The sequence below is a fragment of the Bombus pyrosoma genome, linkage group LG7 (assembly GCF_014825855.1).
Source record: "Bombus pyrosoma isolate SC7728 linkage group LG7, ASM1482585v1, whole genome shotgun sequence".
NCBI lineage: Eukaryota > Metazoa > Arthropoda > Insecta > Hymenoptera > Apidae > Bombus > Bombus pyrosoma.
Window position 1 is genome coordinate 18,407,646 of NC_057776.1, and position 17,402 is coordinate 18,425,047.

General features: G+C 35.7%; 1 protein-coding gene across 16 annotated transcripts in view; it reads right to left on the minus strand.

Moving 5' to 3' along the window:
• LOC122568968 (glutamate receptor ionotropic, NMDA 2B) overlaps window positions 1-17,402 on the minus strand; it is a 349,490-nt gene that overhangs the window by 38,497 nt on the left and 293,591 nt on the right. For all 16 annotated transcript variants that reach the window (XR_006317279.1, XR_006317280.1, XR_006317281.1 and 13 more), the window contains one exon: window positions 12,359-12,588. Coding sequence is in view for 13 of the 16 variants with exons in the window: in XM_043729354.1 (XP_043585289.1) it covers window positions 12,359-12,588 (230 nt within the window). In the remaining 3 variants the exon portion in view is untranslated. The remainder of the gene's footprint in view (window positions 1-12,358; window positions 12,589-17,402) is intronic.

A 17,402-nucleotide genomic window follows, 5' to 3' on the forward strand; every position in this document is an offset into this window, starting at 1 on the left:
TTCTAATTTCTGTATTTCAGAATTTTGCATTTCTGCTTCGCAACCGAGATCAGCTTTTGCCGTTGAAATAACCAGCGATCACTATATAATTGACAACTATAGATCTCGTCCCTATACTGCAAATTTCATAAATGTTATGTTTGGTCGATTATGTTCATGTTATAAATATTGTCATAATATTATATATTCTAAATGTAAAGTATTCAACAAGCGCATAAAAGCTCTCACTAGTACACGCATAAGTGACAAAAATTACGTTATTATACGCTGTTAGCTTAAGACGTGAAGTAATCAGGGATTTGCCGAGTACTAATGATATCATACTTGGATCACTTGACTGGGGACTGAGTGAGAATTTTCCTCTAAGACACCGAGTAGAATGTTGAAAATTTGATCGAAGATAAATAAACTCCAGTTAGTATCGATAAATATTAGCGTCAAGTAAGGCGCTTTGAAGCTTCTATCTTCGAGTAGTTTGTAAATCGTTGCCTAGGTGATACTAAACGGCTTCAATTACAAGAGCTTCCTTGTTTGGATTAGAGAAATAAAGTTTGAGCATCTGAATCGTGGAAATAAAGGATCAATGGCATCAAATACTCTGTAAATATTCTTTCCACGATATTCATTTTCATTTACATCATTCATTAACAAATACGCTTCTAATTTTCCCTTTCCACTTAATTCGAATGGTAGGATATTCTCCCACTTAGCTAAACTCTGCTCAATTACATATTTAGAGAGTCGAGGGAAGCTCCTGCTAAAGTTTGTCTCGTCCCTTTCCTTAGGTGGCAAGTTCTTCTGTTTTGCATAAAACATGCATTAAAGGTTGAATTCTAATTAATTCCTCGCTGGTTGTACGGATCACTTGAATTTATGTGTAGATTAAAAATTTCAGTAACTAAGAATAGTCTATATTAGTCAGTACGATGATCTCTTAGTTTGACGCGATAGCGAATAATATCCAATCAGTAAGAAATGGATTTGATGATTTAAATAATTGGTTTTAATTCTTGAACACTATCATGGGTAAAAACTCACACCCTTTTTACATTAAAAAATTGATAAAGCTAAATAAGTAGAGTTAGATGTTTTAGCGTTATTCCGCACTAGATGAAAAATGGAAAAATTATTGTTTGCAGCGGTTACAAACAGTAATTGGATGATAATTATTGAGATATGTATAATTTTGTGTGCTAGACTATATTGGCCGCGTAGTAGTGACACAGGTATGTGAATATGAGTGTGCGAAGTATGTGTGTGCGCGTGGAAAAACAGACAAATGTAACTGTTCCGTTGGCAGCGTGGTATGGAAGATGGTGAGACAAAGAAAGTGCTGAGACGCGTGCAAATGTATATCGACGAGGATCCTGGAAATCGTTTATTAAATAAATCTAAAACTATTTTAATATGAATTCCAAGTGTAACCTTAGTATTTCTTTACTTTTATTTCGGCGATTAACATCCACAATTCTCAACAATAATATGAAAACAAAATTTCCATGGGATGAAATTATACTCATAATAGTTTTCCAGAAATTAATATTTGAATATGTTTTTAGATGTAGAAAGATATGTCTCTAGTATTTAAAAATGACCGATTGAATTAATTGTAAGAAGAATATCTTCCCCAAGAAATCAGATAACAAGGAATCTGTTAAATCAGTCTCTCAAAATAATCCGTCGTGTAATTGAAATCAATACAAGCTTGAAAGCAATGCGATAAAAGCTGATCGAAGAATCGAACGCAGGATCGCTCGGTAGAATTATATCAGATTCTTAATTCTCCTAGAAGAAAATGTTGAAAAAGAGAAAAGAACGCGCTGCGTGCTGATTCTTACACCACGGCATTCGTCCCAACAACGTACGTGTCCGTAATGCTCGGTATAACATGAATTTACATGAGTTAGAAATTGTGAAGGGCCATCGCACAACGCCGCAGATTCGAGCGGCATTTTCGTGTAAACGGAACGCAATCCTCTTGCTGGCGTTTTCGCGAATCGAGTTCGGGGATTAACTCGATGAGAATACCGTGGCCAGGATTAAAACGAGACCACCAGTGGCTGTGGAAATCGATGTAATGCCGGACGATAATATCGGTGTATTTCCATTCGTCCGACCTTTCCGACGCGAAAGGATGTGGCAAGCGGAAGATGAAAGTAGTAGCGGATTAATAATAATTAATAATAATTAGCGATCAATAAATCTTTCGTATGTCGTACAAATGATGTATCGTAGTTTGAAGAGCCGGAAAATTTGTTAATGAGCGACCGCTGATAGCCGTCTTTGAGTAGATTATGAAATAGACGGAAATGTAGTACGATTTGGTTTGAATGAAATTTTTCTTCGTCGTTTTTCTTCATTACTAAATTATGGATATTTATGCATTTGTAAGAAATTTAACGAGGAAATTAACCGGGAAATAAAGTTCCCGCTAGGCGTCTGTGTGTTTGGGTAAACATCGAGAACCGCTGGACGAATTCTGATGCGATTTTCACCATTTTAAAAAGCAATTCTCCGGTAATGTTTAAACGCGTGAAGCGATATAATCACAGAGAGCTATGCGCAAATAAAAAATATAAACCAGAGACAATTTACGGATAGTATATACTTAACGCAATAGCGACCTTCTTCGCTGCGATCGTGTTTTGCTCATAATACTGCTGCGATGTAGCGAGGCAAAACGAATATGATTCCTCCTCCGAGTACTCTCCGAGTCTTGCTCTTTTCAACGTGCGGCATGTCAGAAGCTTCACGACTCCGTTGTGCGATTCTATACAGTTAGGTATTTCTTATAATATGAATAATAGACTTTGATTCGGCGTTAAGCAGCTTCCTATTGGTTACTTTGATTCTCAATTCGATTTTAAGTTTGAGCAAGTAAGTAGATTATTTATCTTGATACCCCATAGCGTAAATAGTACATTTTTCACAGTGTTGTTGTCATAAAAAGCTTGAGCCTGGTGTAAGAAGCTTTTTAGTTAGTTTCGTTTTCGTCATTTTATTGAATAAACGTATCCGTTCATATATATATGTAGTATCGCGGACAAAAGGCCTAGGAGTTAGCGGGTAAACCACATACAATGTCGCGAGAGCCGAGGCGGCGTCGGGCCCATCAAAGTGTCGTCGGTCCTTCAATCGTATAGTTTCGTAAAAAAGGCCTACGTGACCTTGGTTGACCACCAGCGGTTGCGGAACACGTGCGTGGTGGGTCTAAGGAATGTCGGGAAGTCAGAGTGCCAATCGGGAAGTCGGAGAATGCCAATCGGGAAGTCAGAGAGCGTGAATCGAGAAGTCATTGTGTTGTCGACAGAGTGTGGTCCGCGTGAGAGAGAACGTTGAATCCGTTGTGGCGAGAGTTGCGATTGAACCACTGAATTATCTAGATTATAGCGCGTTAATGTTAAACAATCATCGTTCTTCTGTCTAATCAACATATGTACAATCCATTCATTGTAAATAAATCATCATTAAATGACAAATATCAGGATATAATTACAACATATTCCGCGATATTACACATATGACTTTTCATTTTATTGTAACGTGATTGTAACGTTACCGTTACCACTACGCCGAGAAGTAAAGCGAATGTACGTAGGTCACACATCGAGAGCTACAATAATTCATTTATCCATTCATTTATCATAGTAATAATGAAACTGACCAAGAAAGAGAATTTCGATTATCAAACAATAGAAAGAGAATGGCTTTTACAAAGAGAAAGAGAGTCCTCTGTTAAGCGAAATAATCTATCTATCTGTTAACGGTATTAGGAGAGAAGACGAGTAATTTGAATTGAAAGGACAAAATGTCGCTGGTTTGTGGCTCGATAAACGGTATTACGCTATGTATTATGATTCGTGCATAAAGTATAGAAATAAGAGTTCAGTTTCTACTATGGTACTATGTTTGTTGTCTGTCAATATCGTTCAGCTGTAAAGTAGAAAGATGAATCAAAAGGTATGCGTTATTCGCAAGGGAAGAACCTATCCCTTTAAACGTAATATTCGTCTCGTGCCGTTCGCTAGTTTTGTAATATTTAGTAAGCGAAACAAGTTTCTCTTCGAGTCTATATTTCTTCTAAGAGACGTAGAGTATGATATATGTACGTATACGTGTGTACATAAAAAATGGAGACGCGTGAAACGAAATTATGCGGAAGGAATTCATAGTAAAAGTTCATAGTGAACGGCGTTATAATAAATAAAACATTTCATGAAGCTATTATTTTGAATTGCATCGTACACTTCACGCTATCACGTTACTATAAAACATCTGATACTCGAGTAAACACTTTGTAGTGACTTTATCCATTCATTTATGGACTCAAGATATTTCTCTAAATCGATGAAAACGAATCATTTTTTGCGTACTACAACGTCCTAAATATATTTTCGTTTCTTTGGTTCAGAACTATTGACACGGAATCAACTAGAAATATTATTGACATAGTGTGAAAGAAATTTCGAGTCTTTCAGGGTACACGCTGATCTTACACATTAATATGTTAGGACCAAACAAGGCGTTCAAGCGATCACGTTTGCCGGAAATTTAATGGCCGCTTGAGTAACGTAGTTCTTTTGAAGTAGTTCTTTTACCCTCTCTGCGCACGTTTTATACAAAATGCCGCGGAGAACCCGAGGAAAATGTTACTGAGCGTGAAATCTTAAAAATTTGGTTTAACAGGTAAAATTTATATTCGAGAGATCTGCGGATACGCCAGATACATGCTTCGATTTCGTTCGATTAAAAATTTCGATGCTGTCGTTATTCTCTTTATACGAATCACAGAATCCATGTTCTTTGTTTCTTTGTATCTGAGACTATCTTTTAGCTTAGTCTGTTTTACTTTCGTTGCCTTCTCTTAAATTAAAAATCACATTAAAAGTTCGACAGAATATTTTTTAATATTAAATTAATTAAAATAAAAATTATGAAAAACTTTTGAAAAACTTCTTTTTACAATTTTTATTTACAGTATTATTATTGCATCCAATATATTCTATTTATATCATCAGAGATTATGCACAATTTATCTAATTTAATAAAAGAAATCATCATCATCGAGAAATTAATTCTTCTCTCCTCTGAAATTTTCCACTGAAATCGCGTTTCGAGCGAACATTTCAGCTGCTATACCGGAAATTAAAAGACAATGGCAAAGAAAAAAAGGAATTCGAGTAATGTTCCACGTTAAATCTCATATCGTTTCATCGCTCGCAAGTTCACCGCTCCTGGTGTCCTAAATTCGACCTGTATCTCTAGCGAAGGCTATGATGAGTCCGCCCGTGTATCTTTCTCCGCTCGATTTAATTCTAAAATCCCTCGCCCGCAATGATACATGAGACGTCTGATGCATCTGGCAATAGTGTGACTGCCAATGCAGCTGAATTCTTTTATATAAGAGGAAACCAAAGGTAAACGGAACGTGTCGTTCGAGTAGATTAAAAATCACCCTCGCGTGTAGTTGAACCTCCTATTCTTACCACTGATATATTTTCAAAGAGACACATCGGTTCGCGAGTAGATGTTTCTTCAAAATAAATAAATTCAACGAAACCATTTTTTCAAATTCGATATTTATGTTATAGCATTTATTATCTTCTATCGAATTATTTCCTAATAAACTGATAAAAAAAAATTGCGATCGAGTAAAATAATCTCTTTCAGATGTTAGAAGAAATTCTCATCGCGACAGAGATCTATTTTCTAAGGAATTTAAACTACCTTTCTGCGAATCGAAATTTATTTTGAAACGTTGTCTCCTATTAAACACGTTGTCTGCAGACACGCTAGACATCGATGACCCGCGTTATTAAATTTTTATATTCATTGGGATAAGACAAATTTTATTGTCAGAGAAAAGTGCGAAAATGCAATATGATATTTTGCAGAAATTAAAAAATTGTTAATACAATTTTCTATTCTACATCTATTTTATTTGCCATAGAAACATGTGAAAGTCTAATTATACCTTTGTATCTGTATAAAAGTGATTCGTATAAAATGGTGTTTTCTTCTCGTTTTACGCTCGTAGCGACACTAACTATCGATGTCGAGCAGGAAGACCATTTTCAAGGCGAATGGCATCGAAATAAACTGATCCTCGTCATTGGAAACTCCAGGACTTGCTGTTTCTCCATTAACCTTATCTCTTTTCTTAGATTTGTTTCGCAGTATCTCCATTTTTTCCTTTTCTACGCACACGATTCTACAAACATAGAAACGTTTCACTCCAAGGAAATCTAAAGAGAGGAGAATCGATTTTGCCTTTAGAGACTCGGTTAAACCGCCCAATGATCGAACAAGGGACGAGAGTTTACGCTTACTCCGAAAGAACTTCGAATATGCCAAAAGCTTCGCTCCGGGGAAGCGACCCTGTTACCTAAAATGTTTTCTTCTTGTTGCTCAAGTCCCTAATATCGAGATCCATTTTCGGAATAGAACATAAGACCAGTTTCTTCTGAATGAAATTGAGCATAAAGGTATTTCCTTCTTGTATGAATATACTAGAAAATATCCAAAAATTTTTCCTATTTTGTTTTTTTATTTTTTACTAAGGGACAATGGAAATACTTCGTGCAAAGTTCGAGGAAGATGTGCAAAATTTATGGTTTGTGTCAATATCTAATTTCTTTTGTTTGTTTCATTGATTGATGAACCTATGTACTGCTTCATTTATGAGTTCTTAATTAATGAATTATAAAAGCTTTTGGATTCCAGAAACTCTTCTATAAATATTACGCACCTACCTAGAAGATACGTATGATCGACCAAAAGCTCGGAAATTGTCACGATCTTTATCTCTGCCACGATCTTATCACATTGAATTTCAAATTACTACTATTACAGATGTCGATATGTATATACGATATTCTTTTATTCCTGTAGATCTGGCGTGCTTTCTAGCGTAATTAAATTTTAAGTTACACAATTGATTTTCCAATTCTTAGGTTCTACGTGTCAGTTATCATTAGATTTTATGACGCGCAGTGATTCTAAACTCCCACAAACATGAACAAACGTGATAGCAGAAGTGAAGAAGAAGTTGAAGAAATTTAAATTTGATCCTTTGAACCGAAACGTTTCCCCCTCCCCCCACAAAGAAAGAAATAAAAAGAAAAGAAAACGCATTTATACGGTAAACGAGTCGAATGGAAATCGAGGAAAATTGCAAATTTGCCCGGATGAATTCAAATATTTAAGGATATAGATTGAGATTTGAATCGATACTGGGCAGAGTGGGACGATGTTTTTATTTGGAAACCGTTTAAATATCTGTGAGCGTTCTGTGACCAGTGCACGAGCTTCGAGTAAATACAAGTGAACAGAACCAATCATAACTACAGCTCGGGCAATTTTCAACCTTGCCGTGCCGCTTCTGTCGTGACTCTTTCAATTACAGCGATTCCATCGCTAACTCGGCCACTAGCGAGCGTTCAACCGGGTTCGCGACATTTCTTTTTTCTTCCTCTCGACCAGGTCGCTTTCTTTTCGACCTTGTACTTTATCCGACAATCGAAAATTTTAATTACACCGTGCAGAGAAATAATCTCGCGCAAACCACGGTCTTCCTCAACCTCCGCTTTCTAATTATCCGCGAAATAACGCAACCTTCCAGGTGACACTTGTCGACAAGCACGAAATTGTATGCCGACGAAAGAAAGTAAAACTTTGTAGACGGTTTCCCTTTCGCAATTATGAAATGAAAGTTTTCGATGGAAAAAATTTAAAGGAAATTCGTTCAAAGGAAGGAATCGGGTTTAAGTATTTCGTTGACTTAAATTAATTAATCAGACGCCTGCGTGTTTGTACTTGGAAACTAATTTTCTTGAAGGCTTTAAAATATTTCACCATTTAGATTTCATTTCGTTAGGTAGTTTCATGGGATTTTATACAAGTCAAAATATATGAGAATATTGTCTATGGTAAATATCAGTACATATAAAATCAAACATCAAAAATATTTATATCCAGGACATTGAATACTTGCAGAGTTAATTCATAACTGAGCAAATCGCTTTGGTTTCAAGTTTACAAATTCAGGAAGAATGAAGCAAGAACTACTTGTCGAACTATAATCCTTCATTTTCATATGATGTTTCTGTTTTTATGGAAAGAAATTCATAGGAAAATTTTCATCTAAAACATAAAGATATTTATAATTATAATTTGAAATCGATGACGTCGATCGCGTTAAATTTTTTGGCGTCACTTTGAAGTCGGGGACTTGTTTAATTCGACCTTGGAACCTAGAGATTCTCTTCACGTTATCCTTAATTCAAGGAATCTGTCGTGAGTGGAAGGTCGAGGAACTCGGCTAGGCATCGCCTCGTGGTTCAGTGTTCAACGACCCCGGGGGTGACGTTGGGCGCGCGCATGACTCTTGGCTGGCGCCAGTCAACTTTCATGACCCTGAAGTCTCACCAAGTCTCTCGATCATGATCAGGTTTATGTTCATCTATTGTTTACTATTATTTATTTGCGATTTCAAATTGACGCCATTTGAATCTGACATTCTTAGACGACGAAAAGAATCTTCGAAAATAATTTAATATGCAAAGAATATTTCTTAAGAATAAATAGATATACTTGAAAAACATTCACTCTGTTACTTTGAATGTGGTTGTGTAAGCTACATAAACGTATTTATAATTAAAAGCGGCGTACTTTGCAGGAAAAATTTATCAGAATAATTCATAAAAATTCGATAATTTTAGCATGTTGTTTAAACAAATTGAGACAGTTATACTTTCCAAAATATTCCAGCAAATATGTTTCTAATCCTAACTTTAAGAGTCGTTTTCATCTTTTGAATGTAGACGATTTTCAAGAAAAAATCAATATAAGTTATAAATTCTAATATCTTTGAAATGACAAGCTTGTGTTGCGACAAGCAACAGGGGACATTTATCAAACTGTTAATATACTGACAAAGATAATAAAATTCTTGAATAAAATATTGAATAAAATGAAATATAACTTTCAAATTCGTAAAATAGATGTACTCTTGTTCAAGCGAGTATCGAAAGCTCCGTGAGAAAAATGTACGAACCGCAATTGAGAAATAGTACAAGTAATGCGATATTCGACTCGAAGTTATTTTTCGCAAGGAACTTCTTACATGATACACGTTGTAGCTTAACGTGCACGTTCGATCAATTGGCGTGGAAAATTGATTCGCGCTTAATCCATGTCGTGAATTTCGTTTCGGTCTCACGCACGCGTCGATCGCATTCCTCCGCGGGAGGAATTTCAATTTCTGAAACCGTTTCGTTGTCAACTGGTTATCGTCGAGTTAGTCGTGCGTTATTCTTGAAGTTCGTGTTTACGGTTCAACAATTTTCGAGTTATTCCACGCGATGTAGTCGTCGAAATCGATTCATTATTCGCGATCACGACCTTACGAATCGAATTACTTTTAATGCCTTTGCCTATATTGTCCTCGAAACATCGAAGCTTTCCTGCAAAACGCATTTTCCGTTATGTTCGACATATTTTGTAATTTCGTGGATTTTGATCGCGTTTTATAAAAGCTCTGGCTGTGAAAATGTGTCACGTACAAATTTATGCAAATTGACATAATTAGGGAATATGGGGATGGAAAATTCGGGAGTGAAGCACGAAGAACTTTTCGAATATCTGTCGTAATTGGACTGTGTATTTTTATGTATATTCACGTTTTCGACAATATATTTGAGAAAATAGAACCTCGATAAAAAATTGTTTTACCTGCCACGCACTATACAAAGACTACACTTTGATTTTATATATATTTTTATATATTTTTATCATGTATATTTTGTGCAATTTTGGCTTCCAAATTTTCTATGAACATGAATGTGAATAAAAATTCATAGTCAAATTGTAATGTTTGATACGATTTAATGGAGTAATTTCTAAGTTTTCAATTACACAGGAATAACATCTATGTGAGGCAATAGGCACTTTCTGAGATTTTCTAAATTTTAGATGCTTATCGTACCAACGCTGTATCGTATACAATCTCATTAATTTTCTTTACTTTTCATTCTGTGCAGTGAACCAATGCGACAAATGACAGACTCATGCAATATATTTCGAACATATATAAAGTTTTATCCTCCTTTGTAATCTGTTTAAAAACTCCTAAACAGTTTATAGAGTTTTTGAAAATTACCGACGAATTTGATTAATTTTAAAATTTGAATTGAAATTTTAAATTTACTTTTCTGAACCGCAAATCAGTTTCAGCAAATCAGTGATATAACTAAAGAGTATTTAAAATTTCCACGCCCTTCCAGCCTTTTTCCAAACAATTCTCACTTTCCATTCTCTCACGAAGAAACAAAGAAGCGTACTACCCGAGTGACAAGTAGCAACCTCTAATTCGTTTCTGAGTTTCACGTTAATCGAGTTATTTGTTGCATTTAAATAAACGTTCCTGTAACAAGAAACGATACAAATTTCAGCGGAGCTAGCGGAACGTTAATACAGAGGAACGGAACGCGAAAAAACAATGACGTTGACGATAAGAAATCCTCGAAAGGATAGGAATGGAAAGAATAATAGCGAGATCCGGACAGCTGCCAGCCGAAATTGAATTTTCCTCGTGGATTTCGCGACATGAACTGCGAAGTTGCGAATTGAACTCGCTCGCTTTGTCTCCCGTTTCTATTTACCTCTCTCAGTTACAGTGTCGCAATTCCAGAAAACTGATTAGTGGTAACTGAATGCATTTAAGTTGTCGTATAACATAGGTACAACGAAACATGTGGATTCCAAGTGTCGCACTCTGCGTGGTGTTAACAGCCTCTTATTTTCCAGATAAAGGATTACAAAGTTCATGATTCGTATACGATCGGATATTTTAATGGTCGTTGATCTTTTAGTTTTTAATTGATATGTATTTATCGAAGTGTTTTTACGAATGTCTAATTTATCTAGAATTACGTTATTAGATAGCTAAATTAGTTCTGTGTCTTTAGATTTTTTTTCTAACAAGTACCTAAGTACCCTAATCTCAAATGAATTCCTATTTTATGATTTAAAAAAAGATGGTGCCTGTAACTTTGCTTGATTTTATTAAATAATCAAAATTATTTTAATAAACGAGTATATCTGTAAATAGAAGTTGGATTTTGTTAAAACATATGAGAAATTGTTTCCCAAAAGAAGATTAAGCGACAAAGCTGATTTACTTTTTCGATTTCGATTCAACATTTTATAATTTTAATACGCATTCTGTAATCTTTCTGTTTAATAATATTTTCCTGTTACATAATATTTTGTATAACATTTTTCTGTTTAATAATATTTTTACACATTTTCTAATATTTGTCTCCTTTATAAAGCTTGCAGTTCTAAAATTAAAAAATGAAATCCACTAGTACTGCAAACGTACGTTTCCCGCGTTTCAACGGAAGACTTAACTATATTAGACCTCTTGCGAAGGTCTTCCCAAGTATAATTTCGATCCAACAGGATTCCTTGCAAAATTAAAGCGAGACTTCGCGAAGACAGTCCCTTGCGTGAGTGCAAGGGAAAAAGCGTCGAGTTCAAATGTAGCGACTAACGACGTTAACACGTTGCAAACGAGCCCGTCGGGGAGCATTATCTAAACGAAGGGCTCACCTTCTGGGAACCTAGATAAATTACCGTTTATTACCTCGAAGCAGAGATATTTATAGATTACAATTTCTGCAACCCTTGCGTAGTACTACACTTGGATATATCGAAAATTATGCTTCATGAAATTACATTTGAAAGTCTTCGAATTATTTGAACAAGATATCAATGTTTAGGGTCTAAGTTTGAGCTATTAAAACTGACTTCGAGGAAAATTTAATTAGAGATTAATTATTGAAAATTTGATTCGCGAAAATATTTTTAAACGACATCATTAATATCGTTTAAACAATGTCACGAGTAACTCTTTCAAATTCGTTAAGTTTGTTTCCTCCTTAAATTTTAATTTTTCATGATTCAAGAAAACAGGTTTTTAAATTTCCGCTGCCCGAGATTTCCAACGAATATTCACCTGAATATTTCCCTGCTGTCCACCTTTAACGTTCTTCTCCCTCTATCCTCATAAATAACACGAAAATAAAGTTTCCCCCCATATTTCTTTTTCGTCTTATCTCCCTACTGCATCCTGTCTCCCTAAAGAGCGAACAAAAATAAAAATTGACGGACGGGTCAGGTCCGATGTATAAAAGCTTTCGAACCTAAGTTTCACGCAGAGGCGTTTAAAGGGAAGAAAATTGATAATACCGGCATGTCTGTCAGTATTTTCCGAACTGTTTAGCGTACATGGGAGCAAAGATCCGGGCTCCATCGACCGACGAAAATTTCAACGACGAAAAGGAAGTGAACTTACTCATCCATGTCGGAATCTTTGGCTACTCGACAGTGAACACCGCGATCCACCAGACATTTTCCGGTCACAGGATCTGGAGGCGCGAGATTGATGTAGGGCGGCTCCTCCAAGAAGGTTATTTTCAAATAAAACTTCTCCGGCACTCCTTGCGGTGGTGTATGGGTTTTTCCTGGCCAGACGATGTCCTTGATGTCCAAACCTTCCTTCTTCCAGGATTTCCACACGCCGATCTGTTGCCACAAATGAGACGAAAGATTGATAAATCAGAAGGTTGTTTCGCTTGATAGATGATACGTAATACCGGCTATCGCGAAGACACGTGTTCCTGAGCATTTCTCTTAATACAACGGCCATTTTTCTCTGTACTTACAGTCGACGACAAAAATAAATTGACTGGCAGTGGGAAGAGGGATCAACCAAGTTTCGTTAAATATTGCTTTTTGCACAAAGATGTAAATATTAATTTCCATTATTTACTAAACAGCCCACGTACTCTAAGGATGTACAATAAATGAAACTTGAATTTATAACGCTATTTATAATTCGATCGAACTTCATTGATATCTACTGTCACTGCCTGTCCGCTTACATTTGTCCTGTATGATGTATTTTTACGTATATATTTACGACTCTATGTATGTAATTTGTGCGACAGGAAGATAGTTTTGCTATTTCGTTCAGTATCAAATACACGTTAACGTTTTATACTATTTGAGACTTGTCTATGATTGAGAGAAAATATCCAGGAGCCGATATTTACAAGCATTGGTGGAGTTCTGATGGTACAGTATTCATATTTTTTATCTTGCAATAAATGCCACTTTTCAATTTCGCGCATTGTTCTCTGAAATACTTTTTACGTGGAATCTTATCTCTCCGATTGATCTTTCAACGTTAATCGGCAATAATAACTACGAATTGCTTCATTTAACGCAAACACAACGCATCGCTAATTTCGGATAAGAGATTGCTGAACCCTTATCGCTCCAATTGGAAACGAAGCTGTCAAACGCAAGACAGAATTGGAGTGATAAGGGTTAATTTCGTGATAGTTAACAATTTCAATGTTAATAGAATTTCCATTACCTATACGATGTGTCAGTAATTAATTTTCGTACAAATTTTGTCTTCATATCGTACAACTTGATATATTCAATATTTATAAATTATCATCAAACACTTTGTACAAATTCTGTAGCTTTTTCCTCCTATCAACTGGAATTCGATATTTAGCGAACGCTTTGAATGAAAAAATACGAGAATATAGAGAGAACAGAAGCCTTGAAAGTATTGATTAACTCGATATTCGTGTTATTGTTGGTGTTTGTGAAAATATATCATTTTAATACACGAAACCTATCTATCAAAATGCCAGTATAATAAGAGAGTTTAATTTGATATGAATGGTATAAAAAGTACAAACAGTAAATTTATGAAAATGTTTTCCGACGTTTTATTACCAGTTCACTTTTATCTCTGTTAGGCAATTATAGATTATTTATCGCGTGCTTATAAATGTGACAAACAATATGCCAATTTATAACCGTAATACGGTTAATTATGCAGTAGTTCAGAACACGTTCGATACAGGTTATTTTCTTTTTTATCAACAGACTGTTATTTCTTTCGGAGGGAATAAAGTCGCGAGAGTTATGCAAGCTGGATTTCAAGTGCGATCAAAGAATACTGCGACGTTCGCCCTAACTCGACAGTTCGCGAATCGTTTGTAATTTGTTCAGCATGCGAAAAATCGTGATCGTGAGTTTTGCTTCCACGTTGCATCAGCAAACTCGACAAACTAAATAAAAGTTCACAATGCGTAGTATGCAGACGCATTGTAAATTTTCCTCCTTCTCTTTCCCTTTTTAATGCAAAATGTGCCTGTAAAGCTACGATGTTTATTCAAAAAATTCCTATACTTCCATAAAATTTTCTATTGAAAAAATCTCTTTTGTATCTTTTCAGTGGAACCGTGAACAGCGTAACTGAACCGGTAACCGTACATTATAATTCATTTTTTACCGCCACTAACCCAAACAATTTGTCAATGTTTCGATCATCCTACTACAGAACCCGTGGTTACTAGTCCAGTTATGCTTCACTTCAAGCTGTTCGTTCTGCCGTCTAATTTCTGCCAACGATACTTCATACTTGAGAATAGTCGCTATCTCAATATCGAGCTAATTGTGAGAAACGATGCAGCATTGTCACAGAATGTTATCCATAGCGTAGACACGATACAACATTATCGTGTTTCTGTTGTGCGGAAATAAGGGGAATGTATAATTAGCGGAATCCACAAGGGCTCGAGCTCCTCGTCCGATTTAATTACAAAGTTTCACTCTAGATTACCGCTATTCGTCGCGACATATCCTGTCTTTCGACTCGGAAACAGGATGGATCTTATACCACACTCTCATTGAACAAACAGCGAGGAATTCTCTATTCGTGTCTCGTCTTTCTTGAACATGTTGCTGTCTAACGTTCGTGCACATTCCTTCGCGTTACTGTTGCCGGTAATAAAATCTGCTACTTGTTACCTGTTTTCGCTAAAAGCGATAAAGATACAAAAAGTAAGAAACACATAGCAACACGTCCCGACAGAAACAAATATTCGCTCGGTGTATACCGACTAGTTGCTGGTAACAAATGCTTTGAGATCGGAATAAAATCCAAATATTCCTTTGATTACGTTGCTTCCGCGTGAACAAAATGTTTCTAAAAATTGAAATTTGTCGCGTACCGTTTGAAACACGAAGCGACAAAAATGAAATAAAAAGTTGCTCGTTGCTGCTTCAGTGAAAGTGCAATTTGAACTTTCAGCTATCACGATAGCATTTCGCGTACGATTTATTAACACGCAGTGGTTTTTATAAAGTATTTCCTATCTGTTGTCAATATGCTCTGAAAGGTTTGAAACACGTACGTATGTGCGTATATTCGATCGAATTCGTTGGATGCAAATATTTGTCAGTTTTTCGATATTTTCCAGCATATTTATTTGTTCTGGTGCTGGAAAATCGGTACTATTTTATTTACTTTATGCATGACTGTGTATTCTTTCTTGCTAAGTTTCAGAAAAGGCCAAAATAGAAAGCTTGATAATATGCGATGTCAATTCTCGTTGCAATTTATATTTTAAATATGAGACGGGACGTTCTTTCCCAAGGTAGGATAGCGTTGAAGCAAAGCATTACGAAACTTTTTAGCTTGTTATATGAAAAACGAATCTCCCGATCGCGGTTGCAATAAAAATAATTTGTTTATTTCAAACCCATGCAAGGCATGTTAAGTAATTTTCAAACGTTGTTAACTTTTTCATTCGCAATTAAAGAACTTATCAAACTCGTAACTAGATTAATTAGGGAGACGAATCAACAAAAACGTCTTCACTGGCGAGTATAATTGGAAGACTAAGGATTATAATGGCGTAATTCCACTGCTACTTTTCGTAAAATAACATTCCATGTTTATCATTACAATAAATTCATTATATTTTTTCAAGCCGCGAGAACTCATCGCAGCAAACAACGAAGTTATGATTTAATTAATTAACGAACTCGAGGAATGAAACTTTCAAAAGTTGAAGTACGTAACTAAATTCGCATTCTCGATACACATACATTATGATTTTTAAGCCGTTACTTGCTTGTATCTCTTCCTTTCTCTTAAGTGGAATTATAATATTTTGGATAGTATGATATAAATAATTGTATTCCTTAGAGATTATTTTAAAAGTGTAGCAAGAGTAAAATATTTGAGAACTCTGATATTTCTAGTATTAGAAATCGACGCGAATAAATAACAAATTAGAAAGGACGTTCTCAGCTACGTAATACGATCCCTTTCAACCAACTGTATTCCGACCAACTATATTCTAACCATGTGAAAACATAGTGGATACGAGGTTGGCGAATACGAATTGAAAGTAGACGATCTATCGACCGTATCGTTTTCCCCAGATCGCACCGGCCCGAATTTCCCTGGGATTTATTTAACAGCGGGTCAAATGAAATTGCCCCTCCGGCCGGGAAATTCCTCTTTAAAGGGATCAACCCGCGAGAAAACGTCATATATTTTCGACGAACAATAGAGAGGCCAGAGTTGTGCAGAATTTTCGAACGAAACTTCACAATCTGTGGACGAAGTGGAGGTGAAATTGCGAACGAGGTGAGAAAGAGACCATCTGCAAGTTCATCGTCGTTACGAATATGTAATAGGAGGAGAAAGAGGGCGGTCTCTTGTGTGCGATCGGCCGACATTCGAATATTGGAATCCGATACAGATACAGGTCGAACGTGTCGCGATGAAAATTCATTCGCGCCACCTCCGCATCTCTTCATCCGACTCAGCATCATCGCTTCGAAGTCAAATGGCAATTTTTTAACCCTCTTTTCGCCCATGGAATAAATCGACCAGCAATTTTTCGCGTCAGATTCTGTTCAAATCTCTCAGCTTCTCGGACAGAATTCTCTGTCTCAGAATTGTTCTCAGAAGAAGAAGAAAATGAAAGCCATGTGAAAAAATAAACAGCGTGTTTGTTTCTTACGTTGTGTTTTTAATGAAGCCTTGGCGAGGTTCTTTGCAGTCGTAATTGTGTAGGTTGATTAAAATATTTCTGGATAGTTGAGATATAACGAAGCTATTGTTGGTATATTTTTCAAAGAGTTGTTTCATGGTAATCTTTTATACGAGTAAACGCACAGCGGTTGGATGTTCAGCTATTTGGATATTGAAGTCAGATAATACATTTGAAGTCAGTTTTCCGATACACTTGAAACGAATAGTAGAATAAAGATTATTTACATGCCAAGAACAGTTAAACCTAAATGCAATTTTTCACGTTAAAAAGTCGCCCATGTGAATAATAATTGAATGAATAGTAATCAAATGTTTGTTTGCATGTTTTCTATAATAATCATAGTATACATAATATACATAATAATAATCTAAATTTCAATCGATTCCTAATCAAGGTACACGTTTGTAATTATTTAATTATACTGTATAATCCTATTATATTGTATTACATTAATTGTATTAA